The 20,585-nt window shown below is 37.1% G+C and overlaps 1 protein-coding gene across 2 annotated transcripts in view; it reads left to right on the forward strand.

Moving 5' to 3' along the window:
* The window catches only part of TESK2 (testis associated actin remodelling kinase 2), a 130,396-nt gene that overhangs the window by 57,647 nt on the left and 52,164 nt on the right, over window positions 1–20,585 (forward strand). For both annotated transcript variants that reach the window (XM_049618635.1, XM_049618636.1), the window contains one exon: window positions 6,034–6,155. In XM_049618635.1, the coding sequence (XP_049474592.1) occupies window positions 6,034–6,155 (122 nt within the window). The remainder of the gene's footprint in view (window positions 1–6,033; window positions 6,156–20,585) is intronic.

Here is a 20,585-nt window from a genome sequence, read left to right on the forward strand (position 1 = left end):
GAAAATAAATCATTGATATTAGTTCTACCACCAGTGACAGTCACTATTAACATTTGATAAACTTACTTCCACTTTTTGTTTTAGCATAGGCTTGGGCATATATCATATGCAGGATTTTTTTTGTGTGTGATTAAAAAACTGTTCTTTATTTCTTAATGCTAAATTTATGGGAGAAAATAAGATAAATTTTTTACTTGTTTCTTCCAACTTTTGGAAGCTTTAAAAATCTATAGAAAATTGGGAGTGCCTGTGTGGCTTAGTCGGTTGAGCATCCGACTTTGGCTCAGGTCATGATATCATGGTTCACGGGTTCGAGCCCTGCATCGGGCTCTGTGCTGACAGCTCAGAGACTGGAGCCTGCTTCGGGTTCTGTGTCTCCCTCTCTCTCTGCCCCTCCCCCATTCATGCTTTGTCTCTCTCTCTCTCAAAAATAAATAAAACATTAAAAAATGTTTTAATTAAAAAAATAAAAATCTATAGAAAATGGAAAGAATAGTATAAAACCCCTATAGTCCCTTCACCTGGATTTGCCAGCTAATGTTTTCCTACATTGCTTTATCTATCTGTATTTTTTTAAGATTTTATTTTATTTTTTAAAGTCATCTCTACACCCAACATGGGACTTGAACTTACAATCCTGAGATCAAGAGTTACATGCTGTACTACTAACTGAGCCAACCAGGTGCCCCATTGGTATATATATATATTTTTTACAACACTTGAAAGCAAATTGCAGCTATCATGACACTTTAATATAAATATTTTAGTATATATCTTCTAAGAATGCGTTCTTCTACGAGGCCATAGTATCATTATTTATAACTGAGACAATTAACCTTAATTCAGAAAAATAATTTCATATACAGTTCCTATTAAAAGTTTTCCTATTTGCCAGCAAAAGGTGGGTGTTTTTTTGTTTTTTTTAATTAAGTAAGCTCTATGCCCAACATGGAGCTTGAACTCATGACCCTGAGATCAAGAGTCACATCCTCTACCAACTGAGTCAGCCAGGGGCCCCAACAAAAAGTTTTTTATAGCTTTTTTGAACCCAGAATCAAATCAAGGTTTCATACATTTCGTTTCAGGGGTTATGTCTGTTAATGTCACTTAATCTAGAATATTCCCCCACATTTTGTTTGGAGAGGATTGTCTAGTTGTCTTTTAGATATTCTGGATGTGTCTAATTGTTTTCTTATGATTAGATTTGACTTAAACATTTCAGTATGTATATTACATCACATCAGAAAGTTGACAATGCCAGGTGTTTCACTTTTGGTAATGCTAAATGTGACCAACCCCTTGGTTAAGGTGCTAACCAGCAGATCTCTCCATTGTAAAGACATATTTTTCCCTTTGTAGTATATAAGTAATCTTGGGGGTATTATACAGCAATTATATATACTACTGTTTTTCACTTAAAATTATAATAGTATTTTCTGTGTTATGTCAAATTCACCTGATATGCTAAATTCTTATGAGCATATAGTTTATTTTTTTAAATATTTTTTTAATGTTTATTTATTCTTGAGACAGACAGAGACAGAGTGTGAGCAAGGGAGGGGCAGAGAGAGCAGGAAACACAGAATCCAAACCAGACTCCAGGCTCCGAGCTGTCAGCACAGAGCCTGGTGCGGGGCTTGAAATCACTAAGATCATGACCTGAGCCCAAATCGGACCCTTAACTGACTGAGCCACCCAGGCGCCCCTATACTTTCTTATTTTTATTAAAAACAATACCTATTTATTGAATGCTTATTGGGCCAACCTCTGTGTTAGTTTGCATCCATTATCTCGTTTATCTAACATAACACTATTTTGTCCTCCATAATCGTGCTAGGAGATAGAGACTATTGTTCTCTTCATTTTACAGTAGAAGTCTTCACAGAGAAGTCATTCTAATCATGTAAGTATTAAAACGTTGTATTCAGTCTGCTCATTTCCTGACCTGGAGCCCTTCACCACTCTGCTATGCTCTTCTTTAGAAAGTAGATTTGAAGATCCTGTGGTAGCATCAGATGAATTTAAAAGTCAAGGAGAAGTACCGATTTTCTCTTCTGTTATCTTCTTTCTCCCTTTCTTTTTTCTTGCTTTTCTTCCCTCCCTCTCTTCATTTATTTATAATTATGGTAAAGTACATACAAGATTTACCATCTTAATCATATTTAAGTGTATAATTCAGTTCACGTGGTTGTGCTACCAGTCTCCAGAACTCTTCATCTTGCAGAACTGAAACTCTATACCCAGTATACAACTCCAAATCCCTCCCCTTCCCCTAGCCTCTGGCAACCACCATTCTACATTATGTTTGTATAAATTTAACTACCCTAAGTACCTCAAGTAAGTGGAAACATATGGTATTTATCTTTTTGTGACTGGGTTATTTCACTTAGCATAATAACTTCAAGGTTCATCTGTATTATAGCATGTGTCAGAATTTCCTTTCTTTTTAAGGCTAAATAATAATATTCCATTCTATAATATTCCATATCAATTCTATAATATTCCATTCTATTCCATTCCATTCTATTCCATTCTATAAACAAAATAAACATTTTGTTTATTCCTCTGTCAGTGAGCACCTGTGTTGCATATACGTCTTGGCTGTTGTGAATAATGCTGCCATGAACATGGGTGTGCAAATTGAAACTCTACTTTCAATTCTTTTGGGTACATACCCAGAAGTAGAACTGCTGGATCATGTGGCAATTTTATTTTTAATTTTTTGAGGTCTTACCCTTTATAATAATATTTTTATTTTTAAATTTTTGATAGAGGGCTCCTGGGTGTCTCAGTCGGTTAAACATCTGATTTCGGCTCAGGTCATGATCTTGTGGTACATGAGTTCAAGCCCCGCCTCGGGCTCTGGGCTGACAGCTCAAAGCCTGGAGCCTTCTTCACATTCTGTGTCTCCCTCTCTCTCTGCCCTTCCCCTACTCATACTCTGTTTCTGTCTCTCTCAAAATAAATTAAAAAACATAAAAATATGTTAAAAAACATTAAAAAAATAAATTTTTGATAGAAATATAGTTGACATTATATTAGTTTCAGGTGTACAACATAGTGATTTGACAATTATATACATTATGAAATGCTCACCACAATAAGTATAGTTGCCATCTGTCACCATACAATGTTATTACAATATCATTTACTATATTCCGTGTGCTATGATTTTCATCACTGATGCATTTATTTTATAACTGGAATTTTGTACCTCTTAATCCCCTTTACCTATTTTACCTATCCCTCCCATTTCTCTCCCCTAGCAGCAACCATTTTAGCATTTATTTTCCAAGGTAGTTAAAGATGTCACTCTCTTAGGAATATTCTTATTAATAGTAACCATGATCTATCTGTAGAGGACATACTTAAGCAAAAAAGCACCTTCTTTTAACTCTGAAAATCTAAGTCTATTTGAAGGGTAATTAATTTTTGTAGTTTTAGAAACTTGGAATGAAGATCCTCCTACATTTAGGCAGGTACCCCATCTTTTGTGGACCTCTATATTTAAACGATACTTTTTTCTTCCTTTATCAACTGTAATCTGTATTTTAAAAATCTATCAATGTCTATTAATCTTTTGAGGTTTCATTGAAGTTCCATGAAGTTTTTGCCTAAGTGCTCATTCTGTCAACATTTCAACATTTATATAAATACTTTGTGTGCTGTGTTTTATTCTTCATTGCCTTTCTTCTCTGACTCGCCATATAGCTTATTATTTGTCCCTTTCTAGATGGTAAACCCCAAAAAATTTTACCAAGTTTTATATTTCTTTTCCATTTGAATCTTCCCCCCAACCCCTGCCCTCCTCAAAAAAAATTACTCCTGGCTCACTTCTGCCCAAATAATTCACCTGAATAAATGATTCACTGGCCCTTAGATAATATATAGAAAGTATATTAGAAGTTTCACTTAACTGTTATTGCCATTGTTTTCACTGTGCCCTTATGATGTGCCAGGCCTTCCAGGCACTGCAAGACAAAGATGGATACAGTATAGATCCTGGTATCAAGATGCTTTATAGACTGGTGAGGAGATATTTATGTACAGAACCATGTGATGAGTGGTATACTGGTGTTATGAATGTTGTTCTGAGGTGGCATAAAGATGGAAACCACAAATAAATGATTCCCAGAGAGTCAAGAAGACTTCAGGGAGGAGGGAACATTTGGGTGTGGTCTTGAAAGGTAAGTAGAATTTGAGGTGCTAGAAGAAAGTATTTTATGCAGATGAAAGATAGAATGCAATGAGTTATGAACATGTTCATCATCTTGTCCACTGTTTTAAGGAAATAGGATTTTTTCTGATTAGTTTGAAATACAGATTGTTCATCCTAGAATTTCACATTGTTTTAATATCGAACTTTCTTAAAAGCTCACATTTTGTTAAAATTTCCGAGTGATAGTTTTCAGATGATGAAAAAAGAAGAATAGCTTTCAGAATGGAGAGCCCTTATTAAAACACAGATGTCTTCTGTAAATAGAGTTGGAAGAATACTGTCAGTGTGTTCTTTGTATATAAACGTTTCTTTTAACTTATCCATGCAGGATCTGAAAAGGAAAGTCACTTCTCTTTCTTCAATCACGAGATACATGACAACAGAATCATTGATGCACTAGGAAGAGAGTTGGGTTCCAAATCTCACTAAGAGATCTAGAAGAGGGGAGAGACAGCCAGTGTTCTGCCTCAGTTTTTCTAACCGGGGTCCCTGTGGCTCTGAGTGTTTTGCTTCCTCTTTCCCTTATGTCTGGCTGATCTGAAACATTGTTTCTTTGAACTCTTAAGATAAAATGTTATGTCTGTCCTGTACTAATAGATATGCTGAAATTCTGGGGCTGTTGTCATTTCAAGGAATTTCTGTAGATTGAAGAGTTAAGTAGGTTGTCATATTTTCTCCTGAAACTTCCACTTGGTCAATTACAATATACTAAAAGAATACTCAAAGTCCATAGGACGATGACATTTTTGCATAGCAAGTCTCTGTTGTGCCAGATCTGAAATGTTTTTTTTTTAACCAGAGAGTAAGGAGGTCCTTGGTACTTGGTAATTTTTCTACTGCCTCATTCATAATTTCTCAGTAGGAAAAACACATTTCAGTAAATAATTGAGTTTCTTTTGGGTAAGACAAAATATTTTCTCTGGTAGTCTCCTTTTGCTACTACTGAGACATTTAGAGGGTAAAAACATAGTTAATTTTCTTGTGAGTAAAGTATTACAGTTATTGGAAACTGTGGAGTGTGCATTGAAATTATAAAACAATATTTTTACATGCAAAATATATTGAATTCTGTAGAGAATAAATGTTTTAGAAGTAGACTTTCCTCTGTGTGTACGGGTAATAGTGTGAATGGTGTGACCCATGTTTTTTTGTATCTGACTAGAGTATGTTTATGTGATTATAAGGTACTTTGGGTTGGCTCACTATATTATCCCTAAAAGGTCCACTGACTTCTTTCTATATTTAACATGAATGCTTTTTTTCATGTATATACTTATGTGTGCGTATACACACACACACACACACACACACACACAGATGCACACACACATGCTGCTTGGGGGAGATTTTGAGGATGTGGCTTTAGTGTCCTATAAAGATAGTTTTATAGTTCCTTAAGTGTTATATAAGGCTTATGCATATATCTTTTCTGTGCACACTTAAAATTCCACAAAGGGGACTTTTTCCTGTTAGTGTCCTAAGACTCAGCAATATTCACCATAAGGAACTAGCCTAATAAATTTCCCCCATTTTTTTCTAAGGTATTAAAAAAAGCTGCCATTTCTTGAGGTGTTATTAACAATGTTTTTCTGGCCAGCTTAATGTGAAACAGTTTTGCTCTTTGATGGAATAAATCCATCTTCATTAATGGAAGTGAGACCCTAATGTGATCAGTTTACAGGAAAACATCCTGAAGTATATCTATTTTATCTAAACTGGCACTAAAACATCTTGGCATGTTTACATGTGGAGACTTTGACCTCATATTTAACTGCTGTCCTTGAACCCTTCTCTTGTTCTATTTTATTTTCTAGGTGCGCCATCGAGCTTCTGGCCAGGTGATGGCTCTTAAGATGAACACATTGAGCAGTAACCGGGCAAACATGCTGAAAGAAGTTCAGCTTATGAATAGACTCTCCCATCCCAACATCCTTAGGTAATGGCTTTTCCTTTCTTTTGAGGATTAGTGAGAAAGCTGGAACATTATTGGAGGCTTGTTAGAATAGCATTAATAGCTGTAAAAAGGGATTTGGAATTTTGTGCTGAATCTGTCTTGCTAGGATTTAGCTGTGCTATAGGTATTTTTCTACCTATTGAGAATTAATTTTCTGTAACTGCATTTAATAAAGCAACTTCCTTCTGTCTCTCAACTTGCTTTATTCTTAAAAGCAGCTCACTAGAACAATTGTTTACTATTGCTAAATTAGTAATTAAAAAAATTTTAAGTTTATTTATTTATTTTGAGAGAGAGAGAGTGCAAACAGGGGCAGAGAGAGGGAGACAGAGAATCCCAAGCAGGCTCTGTGCTATCAGTTCAGAGGCTGACACTGAGCTCAGTCTCACCAACTGTGAGATCATGACCTGGGCGAAGTCAAGAGTCAAATGCTTAACCGACTGAGCCACCCAGGTGCCCCACTAAATTAGTAATTTATCAAGGAGAAAAGATTTTTCTCTTTTTGTTGTTATTTAATTTTCTTAATTGCTTTATGAGATATCATAATTAAATCAGTGAATAAAAATAAAAGAGTGCCCCTAGGCTATCTACCCTTAACTTTTAGCACTGGAGAAGACATAGTTTACCTTTTTCACTTTTTTTTTTTTTAATGTTTGTTTTGAGAGAGGGACAGAGAGTGCAAGTAGGGGAGGAGCAGGGAGAGAGGGAGAGAGAATCCCAAGTAGGCTCTACACTGCCAGCATAGAGCCTGGCAGAGGGCATGATCCCATGAACCATGAGATCATGACCTGAGCAGAAATCAAGAGTCAATTGCTTAACTGACTGAGCCACCCAGGCACCCCAATAGTTTACCTTTTTACAGGAGAATTCATATTATATAAAATAAGGTTATATGATCCTCACTTTCTAGTAATCAGTATCTGAATCTTTCTCACTCAAATTATCTTGATTTTTGTTTTAGTGAGGTGAGTGTATTTCCAAATGAAATCAAATAAGACAATTTGAGTCAATATATATTTAATAGAGTTTATGTGTAAGACACTTTAAGAAGTTAAAAGTGCTGTTTACTTAGGGTCATTTATTGCTAATATTTACATTGGACTGGAAAGGAATCATACAGCTTAAGTATGACTTACATGTTTGGTCAGTGATAGTATATTATGGAATTGGATTATACTGTTTACTTTAAACTTTCTACCTTTATATAGAATTGTTGGCTTCCTAGTCTACTACAAAAATGTTCAGCCAGTATTTTTATTATGATGACTTTCTTCCCAATGCACAAATCTGATTAACATATTTTTTTGAGCATTTAGTATAAGCCTGGTGATTTGTGAGACACCAGAAAAGTATAAAGACATATATAAAATGGAATGCCTGCTAGTAGGAAAGAGTTTGACTCTAACTGGGAATGTAGGACTTACATATATGAAAAGAGAACTAATAAAATCATCTAGGACACCACCACTTGCATAGAATAAACTCTACGTGCTATAGAAGTTCACAGGAGTGAGCGATCATATTAGCTTGGCAGAGTGAGGGAAGCCTTTTTGGAGGAGGTTGACTGGGACTGGAACTTGAATTTTAAAAGGATTTTTAGAAGATCGGGAAGGAACTCAGAAAATAGAAGCAAAGCAGTAATAAAACACAGAGGTAAAAGTGCAAAGCTTTTTGAGGAGTTAGTGAATAAAAACCCATTTGGTTAATAACAATAGTAAGAAAGTCACCATTTATTGAAGGCTTGTATGCTGGATACTTTACCTATTTAAAGATTTAATCTTTACAACTAATCACTATTGAAGGGACTGAGGGTAAGAGATGATGTGTTGGCCAAGGTCTGTGACTCTGAGGCCTGGGCTCTTTCTACCATTCTTCTCGTAGAAGAATTGATGATTTGACAGAATACTATTGGTAGATAAAGGTGGAAATGTAATAAAAATAATCAAGAATGGCTTGCATAAAGCCAAAAACAGTATGTTTTATCCTCTGTGTATTGGATTCTGAGCATGGACTAACATGGCAGAGGTAACTGATGGCAAATTCAGAATGGTTTAGTGTTAGGGAGACTCATGGCCAAGAGATCAGTTAGGGGGCCTATATAATGTTTGAGAGTGAGATTGTATAAGTCTTGATTTTAAGCTGATCATATTTTCATCTTGCTTAAAAATATTTTTAGGGGTGGCTGGGTGGCTCAGTTGGTTAAACATCTGACTTTGGTTCAGGTCATGATCTCATAGCTCATGAGTTCAAGCCTTGTATTGGGCTCTCAGCTGTTAGTGCAGAGCCCGCTTTGGATCTTCTGTTTCTCTGTCTCTGCCCCTTTTCTGCCTTGCACATGTTGTCTCTCTCTCTCTCAAAATTAAACATTAAAAATAAAATAATATTTTTATTGTTTTTCATTTTTATAGAAGTGATACATCATCACTATGGAACATTTAGAAAACAGTCAGCAAAACAAGAAAATAAAAATTGCTCTTTATCTCAGTGTGTAGGGATCAAACTATTATTAACATTTGGTATATTTTTTGCCAGTCTTTTATTTCACTACTTTTCTTATTTTCTTTATGTAAACTTGACTGGTGAATGCACGGGAAGAATGACATTAAATAAATTTTATTCTAGCACAGCAAAAACTTAAAATACAGTTGTTATATAATAGAAATAGCATAGTATAGTATGATTAAAAATGAAGCTTCTAGATTCCTGATCTGGCTGACTGGATTCAAATCCTGGATCTTGGGAAAGTTACTTAACCTGTCCAAGTATTAGTTTTCCCACCTATAAAATGAGAGTAATGACAGTAAATATGTCATGAAGTTGTTTGAGGGTTAATTAAATTAGTGCATATAAACCACCTAGAAGAGTATCTGGCTTGTGTTAAGTGCCCGGTAAATGTTAGCTACTATTCTTAGTTTCTTTTTCTCTGGCTAGTTTTTATTATTATTATTGTTTTTGAGAGAGAGGAGAGAGAGAGAGAGAGAGTGCAAGTGAGCAAGGGGCAATGAGAGAGAATCCCACAAGGGGCTGAGAGAGAGAGAGAGAGAGAGAGAGAGAGAGAAAGAGAATCTCGAAATCCCAAAGCGGGGCTCCAGCTCACCCCATGCAGAGTTCGAACTCAGGTTCTTAACTGACAGAGCCACCCAGGTGCCCCTAGTTTTTTTTTTTTTTTTTTTTTTTTTAATGGCCCATTGAAGCCTGTTGCTTATCATTCATTCATTTACCAAACATTTATTGAGTGCTGCTGGTTTTAATACGTTCAAAGGTTTTTTCCTAGAGTAATGCTTTTGAATAGAACTTTCTGCAGTGGTGGAAATGTTCTTTATCTGTGCTTTCCAATAGCCACATGTGCCTAAAGAGCATTGTATGAAATGTGGCTAGTGCAAAGAACTGAATTTTTTTAATTTGATTTAAATTACTACATGAAGCTACTGGCTACTGTATTGCAAAATACCGGGCCAGAATCCACCTAGATCTTTACTCTTGTTTTGCTTAATATTTATGTTCCAGCCTAGAAATGTGTGATGAGACCAGTGATACTATTCCTATTCAGATGTCCCCTTGATCTTTCTTACTTAGCCTATCTCTTTTTGGTTCCATTGTGCAGGAATGACACACCCCTCCCTTTTAACTTTCAACTAGTAATAATTTTCTTTGCACTCAGCTAAGTTTTCTAATATATAAAAGATAATGTTAACTTCTTCTTGATTTGGCAGTAGGCCACAAATGAGATACTTTATAAAAGCCTTTGCATCTGTTATAATCCACAGAAAGTATAAAATACATGAAAATTATTATAATTATTGTTAACCATAGTGGTTTTGCACTCTTGATGATGACTCTTTTTGTTCTGTATAAGCCATCTGTTTCAAATATATTGTCATTAAAAGCCTGGAAATAGATTTATTTATTATTTTTTTTAAGTTTTATTTATTTATTTTGAAAGAGAAAGAGAGATAGTGGGGGAGGGGAAGAGAGAGATAGAGAGGATCCCAAGCAGGCTGTCAGTGCAGAGCCTGATGTGGGGCTCCATCTCATGAGCTGAGCTAGTGCTTATCTGACTGAGCCACTCAGATGTCCCTGGAAGTAGATTATTAAAAAAATTTTTTTTAATGTTTATTTTATTTTTGAGAGAGAGAGAGAGAGAGAGAGAGAGAGAGAGACAGAGCATGAGCGGGGGAGGGACACAGAGAGAGGGAGACACAGAATCCAAAGTAGGCTCCAGGCTCTGAGCTGTCAACACAGAGCCCAATACGGACTCGGACACAGGAACCATGAGATCATGACCTGAGCTGAAGTCAGATGCTTAACTTACTGAACCACCCAGGTGCTCTTGTAGATTACTTTTAAAAAGAAGCTTCTGGTTGTTTATATCTTTCATGTTTTTGTGCTTTCACTTTTATTATATATTTTGAATACAACAAAAAGAAATTATCTTACCAGTGGCCTAGAGGAAGCAGGGTCTTCTTGACTTTTGTTATTAGGAGGAACACTATAGCAATAGAAGCATCTATTATACTTCCTTAGGCTACCTTAAATATCAAACTAAGCATGACTGTGTGTCATTCTCAAAATACTTAGAATTTTTATTTCTTAAATGCTTTTCTATTTGTCTTAGAAATTTACTATTAATACTCTGTTTTTATAATTTAAAATTTTTAATGTTTATTTATTTTTGAGAGAGAGAAGGAGAGTGTGCGTGGGAGAGGGGCAGGGAGAGCTGAAGACACAGAATCCAAAGCAGGCTCCAGGCTCTGAGCTGTCAGCACAGAGCCCAACTCGGGGCTCAAACTCACAAAACGTGAGATCATGACCTGAGCTGAAGTCAGTACTTAACCAACTGAGCCATCCAAGTGCTTGTAATTTAAATGTTTTGTAACTATTTGTTAATAAGGGTTTTAGGCTGTTTTCAAGCTGTGACGCTTAACAAGCTCTCCTTTATAGATGCAGAAGCTGAGGCAGAATTATGAACCAAGGTTTTCCCTGAAATTGAGATTATTAGATTTAAATTGGGAAAAATCCATCTCTCAGAACCCTAGGTTTTTCGCAGACCTGCCTCCTTAGAGGTTGACCCCCGGGGGGAGACTGATGAGCAGAGGAGGCTTTTGGTCCCTCCTATGTTTCATCCAGCCAGGGCAGCTTCACTTTTTTATCTGTTTTATGTTAAACATGTGTATAAGAATTTTGAAGAAAGGGTCTCCTGCTTGAAATCAAAGAAGAGGTCAGAAATCACTGCATTAGTGATTTGGAAAGTCTACTTGAAAAAGATGGTATCTGTATGACCTGCCAGATGGTTGGCATCTAATCCTCTGGGCATGCCTTGGTCCTGTGCTGGCACAGCTATTTTGTGCCCAGCAGGAGCGAGTGAGCTGAACTTTTGCAGCTTTTTTTCTCTTTTTCTTGACCCCAGCCTCCCTACTCCCTCTTTTTCCTTTTATCTTTCTCACTCCTAAGATTTCTAGTTGGAAGGAAAAGAATGCCTGCTAAGTCATAGAGGCAGTAGGTGTGTATATTTTGTTTGTATATATGTGTTTTTTTTTTTTTTAATACATGGCTACAGTTAAGATTGGCTCTTTTATCATCAGTTGCTCTAAGTTATCAGTTAGAACAAGGAACAATAAAGTACTTTGTTGACTGCATGGACTGATTGTTTGGGCCTCTTGTGAATAAGGTTGTTTATGCCAGGAAGTCTTATGCTCAAGATCTGTAACCCAATTCCATGTCCTGCTAACTTCCATTCCCCAGTGGTCTTTCTGAGGACCTGTACCAAGATTTGTTTTCATACCTCTTTGTTATTCTTCATGACACGAGAAATTTAGCATTTCTTTTAGATGCCTTATTTATATTCTCATGCTTCCTTTTTTTAGGCTACATTCTGAATTTATTTTTCTGTCTACTAATTTTTGTTCAGAATTGTTTTAGCTCCTCTTCAAAAGCCACTTATAGCAATGTGGTTATCATTTTGTTAAAATGGAGAATATGCTTTTAATTCACCAAATATTTACTTGGAACTATTCAGTCCAGACCTGTGCTAGGCAATATCATGGTGAATATAGGGAAATAGAACACTGTTATCTCCCAGTCTCCCTGGGAAGTAAACTTTACATCTAGGAAACAGATAAGTATCAGCTAATCCTGTGAGAATATGGCAGGATATTTTTCCAGTCTCAGTTATTAAGATAGCTGTCTTTCCAGTTACCCATTCTGAAAATCCCGAAGTCATCTTTACTTATTCTTTTTATTCATTGCTTCTAACCAGAAGCTAATATGCTCTTGATTCTAGATCTTCAAAGACTTTTGCATCTGTTCTTTCCTTTATATATTTGTCATTTCAGGCCTCTTGAATTTTTCCTGGAGTGAATTATTTTCCCTATCTTTTTGACCCCCTTTCTCTATTCCTGATACACAGCTCTAATTGTATAACTTATTTCTTATAAACCTTTTATTTCAGAATTGGGTTGAAAATCCTTTAGACTGACAGTTAAGGTCTAATCTGTTTTTTCTAGCCTTATCTTCCACTATTTGTCATAGGTACTTAACACAACTCCATGATTTCCTAATCGTATTCTCTTGGACAAGTTACTTGACCTCTAGGCTTTGTTTTTTTTCTTTCATTAAATTAGGGGAATGGACCAGATCAGTGGTTAGAAATCCACATCGAGGGATACCTAGGTGGCTCAATCAGTTGAGCATCCGATTCTTCATTTCAGGTGGGGTCATGGTAACAGGGTCGTGGGATGAAGCCCCACATTGGGCTCTGCACTGAGCATGGAGCCTGCTTGAAATTCTGTCTCTCTTCCACTGCCCCTCTCCTCTGCTTGCTCTCTATCTAAAATAAAAAATTATTTTAATTAAAAAAAAGAAATCCGGGGCGCCTGGGTGGCACAGTCGGTTAAGCGTCCGACTTCAGCCAGGTCACGATCTCGCGGTCCGTGAGTTCGAGCCCCGCGTCAGGCTCTGGGCTGATGGCTCGGAGCCTGGAGCCTGTTTCCGATTCTGTGTCTCCCTCTCTCTCTGCCCCTCCCCCGTTCATGCTCTGTCTCTCTCTGTCCCAAAAATAAATAAAAAACGTTGAAAAAAAAAATTAAAAAAAAAAAAAAAAGAAAGAAATCCATGTTCGATTAATGTTGAATAATTTGGTTTTCTTAATTGTTTTTTTTTTCTTTAATGTTTATTTTTGAGAGAGAGAGAGGAGGGACAGAGAGAGAGACACACACACAGAATCTGAAGCAGGCTTCAGGCTCTGAGCTGTCAGCACAGAGCCCGATACTGGGCTCAAACTCACAAACTGAGAGATCATGACTTGAGCCAAAGTCGGATGCTTAACCAACTGAGCCACCCAAGTGCCCCAATGTTGAATAATTTGTAAATGATCAGGTTTAAAGAATATTTTATCTCAGGTGTATATGCACCTGTGTGTGTGTCTGTGTACGTGTCTGTGTGTGTGTGCACGTGTGTGCTCCAGAATAAATTGGAAACATTTAAAAAGCTGGATTAGAGACACATGGGTGGCTCAATCACTTCAGCCCCTGACTCATGATTTCAGCTCAGATCATGATCTCACAGTTTGTGGGATTGAGCCCCCATTTGGGCTCTTCCACAACAGCACAGAGCCTGCTTGGAATTCTCTCCCTCCCTCTCTCTCTGCCCCTCCCATGTGTGCACATGCTCATGCTCTCTTTCTTTCCCCCATCCCCTCTCAAATAATACTGGCTTAAAGTAGATCTTTCTGATTTTATCAGAATTATAAATTACAGAATTATCCTGTAATTCTAGTGAGTAACTAGGTGAAAGGGTCTCAATATAGCCCTCAAAGCAAATTTTATAACACGAGCATGTTGAAAAGGAGGGTTAACATTTTTTTCTCTTCTCTGTGTCAAGGTAGAAGGTTTAATGACTTAGTACTGTGTGTAAGTTCTAATTCAATATAAGTAGGACAATTCTGTAAAATAAAATATGGAATAATCTTCAGTAATATTTATGCCATTGTCTGTGGACAATCAAGTAGTACAACCCCAAAAGGATGATTTTTTAAAAATTTATTTTTATTGAGATATAATTGAGATATAGTAGAAGATGATTTTTTTTTTTTAAATTTTTTTTCAACGTTTTTAATTTATTTTTGGGACAGAGAGAGACAGAGCATGAACGGGGGAGGGGCAGAGAGAGAGGGAGACACAGAATCGGAAACAGGCTCCAGGCTCCGAGCCATCAGCCCAGAGCCTGACGCGGGGCTCGAACTCACGGACCGCGAGATCGTGACCTGGCTGAAGTCGGACGCTTAACCGACTGCGCCACCCAGGCGCCCCAAGATTTTTAATGTAAACAGTGGCTACCATTTATTGAACACCTATTATAGACCACTATTTTTTAAGTAATCTCTACACCCAGCATGGAGCTTGAACTCACAAACCCCGAGATCAAGGGTCGCATGCTCTACTGACTGAATCAACCAGGCACCCCTATATGGACCACTATTGATTATTTTTCTACCCCATCACCATTTTTTCCTGTCTAGACCTCTCCCATCTCAGCAAATGGACTTGTTGTTACTACCATTATTACTTAGGTGAAAAAACCTAGGAGTCATCTTTAATATCTTTCCCTTCTACCCTCTTTCAAACCATCAAGTAGTTGTACACCTGAAATGTATATAATACCGTGTGTTAACTATGCTGGAATTAACATTTAAAACTTGAGAAATAAATCAAAGCTCAGCATGTATATTATAATGACTGAATATAATCACTACTAGGCCAAGTAATGTATTATAATTACATTTTATTTCTTGTACAGTATTTTTGTGTTTTGCCTAATTTTTCATTTGCTTAGTTATTATATACCACAAATTCTTACCAAAGCTTTGTACAGAATTGTAAAATAATTCTTCTTCTTCTTCTTCTTCTTCTTCTTCTTCTTCTTCTTCTTCTTTTTAAGGCAAGTAAGTGCTCAACTTGCTTCATTTCTTTTTTAATGTTTATCTTTGAGAGAGTACAAGTGGGGGATGGGCAGAGAGAGGGACAGAAGATCTGAAGCAGGCTCTGTGATGACAGCAGAGAGCTCAATGTGGAGGTCTCACAAACCATGAGATCATGACCTGAGCTGAAGTTGGATGCTTAACTGACTAAGCCACCCAGATGCTCCCAAAATTGTAAAAAATTTTTCTGAATATGAATTTCCACTCTGCCAAACACATCTGGAAATCTAAAAATTCTTTCATCAAACCTCCTTCCCCCAACATTTCTCCTGGAGCTCTTGATTCTTCTGCTCCAGTTTGTATTGCTTATTCTCTAGACTGTTGCCCAGCAGGCACCTTGGGACTTGCTATCATCTTTATACCCATTTCTTTCTAGATCTTATGCCTTTCTTTTTCTTTTTTCTCTTTTTTAAAATTGTCATTAATGTTTATTTTAATATCTTTTAAATCTTTTCAACTGAACTGTCTGTGGTAAACATATTTTCTTTTCTTTTTTTTAAATTCCAGTATAGTTAACGTACAGTGTTATATTAGTTTCAGGTGTACAATAATAGTGATTCAGTGATTGATTCTATACATTATTCAGTGCTCATCATGATATATGTACTCTTTAATCCCCATCACCTATTTCACCCATCCCCCCACCTCCCTTCTGGTAATCATCAGTTTGTTATCTATAGTTAAGGGTCTGTTTTTTGGTTTGTCTTTTTTTCCTTTGTTCATTTGTTTTGTCTCTTAAATTCCTTGAGTGAAATCATACGGTATTTGTCTTTCTTGGACTTATTTCCTTAGGATTATACCTTCTAGATCCATCCATGCTGTTGCAAATGGCAAGATTGCATTCTTTTTGTGGCTGAGTAATATTCCATTGTATAGACATATAGTATCTTTTTTATCTATTCATCTGTCAATAGACACTTAGGTTGCTTCCATATTTTGGCTATTGTAAATAATGCCACCATAAACATAGGGGGTGCATGTATCTTTTTGAATTACTGATTTCGTATTCTTTGGGTAAATACCCAGTAGTGTAATTACTAGATCACATGGTAGTTCTGCCTCCATACCATTTTCCACAGTGGCTGCACCAGTTTGCATTCCTACCAACAGTGCACAAGGTTCCTTTTTCTCCACATCCTTGTCAACACTTGTTTTTTGTGTTTTTGATTTTAGCCATTCTGACAGAAGTAAGATGATATCTCATTGTGTTTTGATTTGCATTTCCCTGGTCATGAGTGATGTTGAGTATCTTTTCTTTTGTCTGTTGGTCATCTGTATGTTGTCCTTGGAGAAATGTCTGTTCATGTCTTCTGCCCATTTTTAATTGGATCATTTATTTTTTGGTGTTGAGTTTATAAGTTTTTTACAGATTTTGGATATTAACCACTTATTGGATATATCAACTGCAAATATCTTCTCCCATTCAGTAGCTAGTCTTTTAGTTTTGTTGATTATTTCCTTTGCTGTGAAGAAGCTTTTTATTTTGATGTAGTCCCAATAGTTTATTTTTGCTTTTGTTTCCCTTGCCTCAGGAGACAGATCTAGAAAAGTGTTGCTTAAAAACAACAACAACAACAACAACAGAAAAGTGTTGCTATAGCTGATGTCAGAGAAATTACTGCCTGTGTTCTTTTTTAGGATTTTTATGGTTTCTGGCCTCACATCTCCATCTTGAGTTTATTTTTGTGTATGGTATAAGAAAGTGGTCTGGTTTCATTCTTTTGTTTGTAGCTCCCCAGTTTTCCCAACACCATTTGTTGAAGAGACTTTTTTTTTCTTTTTTTAAAAATTTTTAAATGTTTATTTATTTTTGAGAGAGAAAGAGAGACCATGGGTGGGGTAAGGGCGGAGAGAGAGGGAGACACAGAATCAAAGCAGGCTCCAGGCTGCGTGCTGTCAGCACAGACCCTGATGCAGGGCTCAAACCCACGAACTGTGAGATCATGACCTGAGCTGAAGTCTGACACTTAACTGACTCAGCCACTCAGGTGCCCTAATGTTTATTTATTTTTGAGAGAGAGAGAGTATGTGAGCTGGGGAAGGCAGAGAGAGGAGACACAGAATCTGAAGCAGGCACCAGGCTCTGCACTGTTAGCACAAAGCCCAATGTGGGGTTTGAACCCATGAACTGGGAGATCATGACCTGAGCTGAAGTGGGACGCTTAACCAACTGAGCCACCCAGGCACCCCAAGACTGTCTTTTTCACGTTGCATATTCTTGCATCCTTTGTCAAGGATTGATTGACCAGGAGTGCTTGGGTGGCTCAGTTGGTAAGCATTCGACTCTTGATTTCAGCTCAGGTCATGATGTCATGGTTCATAGGTTCAAGCCCCATGTCAGGCTCCACACTGACAGTGTGGAGCTTGCTTGAGATTCTCTCTCTGCCCCTCCCTTGTTCTCTCTCTCTCTCTCTCTCTCTCTAAATAAATAAATAAACTTAAAAATTCTCATGCATAAGTACTTAAAAAAAAGATTAATTGACCAGATAATCATAGATTTATTTCTAGGCTTTCTATTCTGTTTCATTGATCTATGTGTCTATTTTTGTGCCAGCCCAATACTGTTTTGATTACTACAGCTTTGTAGTATAACTTGAAATCTGCAATTGTGATACCTTTGGTTTTTTTTCTTTTTCTTTTTCTTTTTTAAGATTGCTTTGATGGGGCACCTGGGTGGTACAGTTGGTTGGGCGACTGACTTCAGCTCAGGTCATGATCTCACAACTTGTGAGTTTGAGCCCCACATCGGGCTCTGTGCTGATAGCTCAGAGCCTGGAGCCTGCTTCGAATTCTGTGTCTCCCTCTCTCTCTGCCCCTCCCCCACTCACGCTCTGCCGCCCCCCCCCCCCATCAAAAATCAATAAACATTAAAAAAAAAAAAGATTGCTTTCGCTATTCGGGGTCTTTTGTGGTTCCACACAAATTTTGGGATTATTGTTCTGTGAAAAATGCTGTATTTTGATAGGGATTGCATTAAAACTGTAGATTGCTTTGGGGACCCAAGATTGTCTTATGCAAATATTGAAAGGGAAGTAATTTAAGAGGGCTGAATCCTCAGCCTCCACTCTGGAAAGTCAGTAGAAGGTAAGAAATAGCAATATAATCAGTAGATAGCTAGAGCTATGATGGTAAACAGAAGAAACAGCTGAAAGAGGGGAGAGTGGTTCCCTCTGGGAAATAGGATTCACTGGTGGTATGGGGAGGCCAGGGGACTGTTATTTTTCATTATATGTTTATTTTAAGCTATCTAAGTATGTAACTGATGAAAATTAAGTTAGAAGACTATTGCAGTAATCTAGAGAGAGCTGATGGTGGCTTTGACTGTGGTAACAATGAAGGTGGAGAGAAATAGTTGGATTCTGGATATTTGTGGAGATTATATATATATATATATATATATATATATATATATATATATATTTGAAGTTTATTTATTTATTTTGAGAGACCCAGAGAGCAAGCTGGGGAAGGGCAGAGAGAGAGGGAAAGAGAGAAACCCAAGCAGTCATCACAGAGCCCAACACAAGGCTGGAACCCATGGACCATGAGATCATGACCTGAGCCAAAACCAAGAGTCAGACACTTAACCAACTGAGCCATCCAGGCGCCCCTGGATATTTTTTAAAGTAGAGACAATGGGACTTCCTAATGGATTGGGATATTAATTAGCACAGGGGAAGGAGTCAAGGATGACTCTTAGGCTTCTGACTTAAACAACTGGGAGAATTTAATTGCCAGTAACTACACTGGGAAAGACTGCATGGGGAACAGGTTTTGGGGATATGACATCAGAAGTTATCAAATTGGTAGTTGGGGTGGCTCAAGTTGGCTGAGCCTGGGACTCTTAATTTCGTCTCAGGTCATGATCCCAGGGTCATGGGATCAAATTCCCTCATCATGCTCTGTGCTGTTCATGGAGCCTACTTAAAATCCTCTCTCCCCCTCTGCCCCTCTCCCCCTCTTGCTCTCTCTTTCTCTCTCTCTAAAATAAAATAAAAAAAAATTTAAAAATTAACAGTTGGATAAAGTCTGGAATTCAAAGGAGAGGTTCAGGATGGTTGTGTCTCTTAGTAGATAGGGGACCTTTGGCAAATTAACCTCTATAACCTCAGTTTTCTCATCTATAAAGAGTAATGATAGTACTACTATACCAGGTTGACGGGAGAATTAAATGAGATAAAGAACTTAACACAGTGCAAGGCACTAAATGTTAACTATAATTATTCTATTATTGTCACTACTATAGTCATAATCATCTGAAGTGTCATTTATTGAGGCTTAGAACATAAAGCTTAAGAGTTAAGAATCCAGCCCTGACTCTGCCATTTGCAAGTTGTGTGATATTGGGCAAGCCACTTAATCTCTCCTCTGTTTTCTTATCTGTAAAATGGAGATAATAATAGTACCTGTAACATAATGTTTTCATAAGTATTAAATGAGGTAATACCTGTAAAGTACTTAGAATACATCATTATCATTATTTGTCTGTGAACTCCTTGAAGTAGGTACCATCATGTTTATTTCTCTAGCACCCACTTAGTCACCTTTGCCTGTCACTGTGCTTAGTATATATGTGATAGGTAGTAAAAAAAAATTTTAAGGGTTCTGTTTATCTGTAGAAGAGCACAAACCTTGCACATACTATTTTCTTGCTTTTTAGATTGAATTATTCTCTTTCTCCTCTGTATATTTCTTCTACTTTGGGAGAGGGGGAAGACATAAATCATGTGAGAGAGCTGTTTTAGAAGTATACTCACATAAATTGAAATGTGTGTTTATATTTTGTTATTTGGATGTGAGTTTATGAGTAATCTTAGAATAAAGAATAAGTTTGGGAAGGAGGAAGAAGCATTCTCATTTTGTGAGGAGACAATCTAGATACTTGGGTTTGTGGATATTATTAGTTCTTGTCCGAACTTCCTGGATTAAAAAACATTTGGGGAACACTTGAGGTCACTGCTTGTATATGTATTAATATTTCTACCTTTGCCAGGAGATTTGGTATTTTGCTGTTTGCATGGCAGTTGTGAGCAGTGTGGTTTAAAATTTTCTGTGAAAAAATAGTTACAGAATGAGTTTAATTCTCAGTCTCAAGTTTACTTTCAGTTGTTAATCAAGATGGAGAATATTTGTTTTTCTCTCAGAAATCTAGGATGTTTTTCATGAGTAGACACTTCTCTAAAGAAGACATCCGGATGGCCAACAGGCACATGAAAAGATGCTCAACGTCGCTCCTCATCAGGGAAATACAAATCAAAACCACACTCAGATATCACCTCACGCCAAAATGAACAAATCAGGAGACTATAGATGCTGGAGAGGATGTGGAGAAACAGGAACCCTCTTGCACTGTTGGTGGGAATGCAAATTGGTGCAGCCACTCTGGAAAACAGTGTGGAGGTTCCTCAAAAAATTAAAAATAGACCTACCCTATGACC

This window comes from Panthera uncia, assembly GCF_023721935.1.
Source record: "Panthera uncia isolate 11264 chromosome C1 unlocalized genomic scaffold, Puncia_PCG_1.0 HiC_scaffold_4, whole genome shotgun sequence".
NCBI lineage: Eukaryota > Metazoa > Chordata > Mammalia > Carnivora > Felidae > Panthera > Panthera uncia.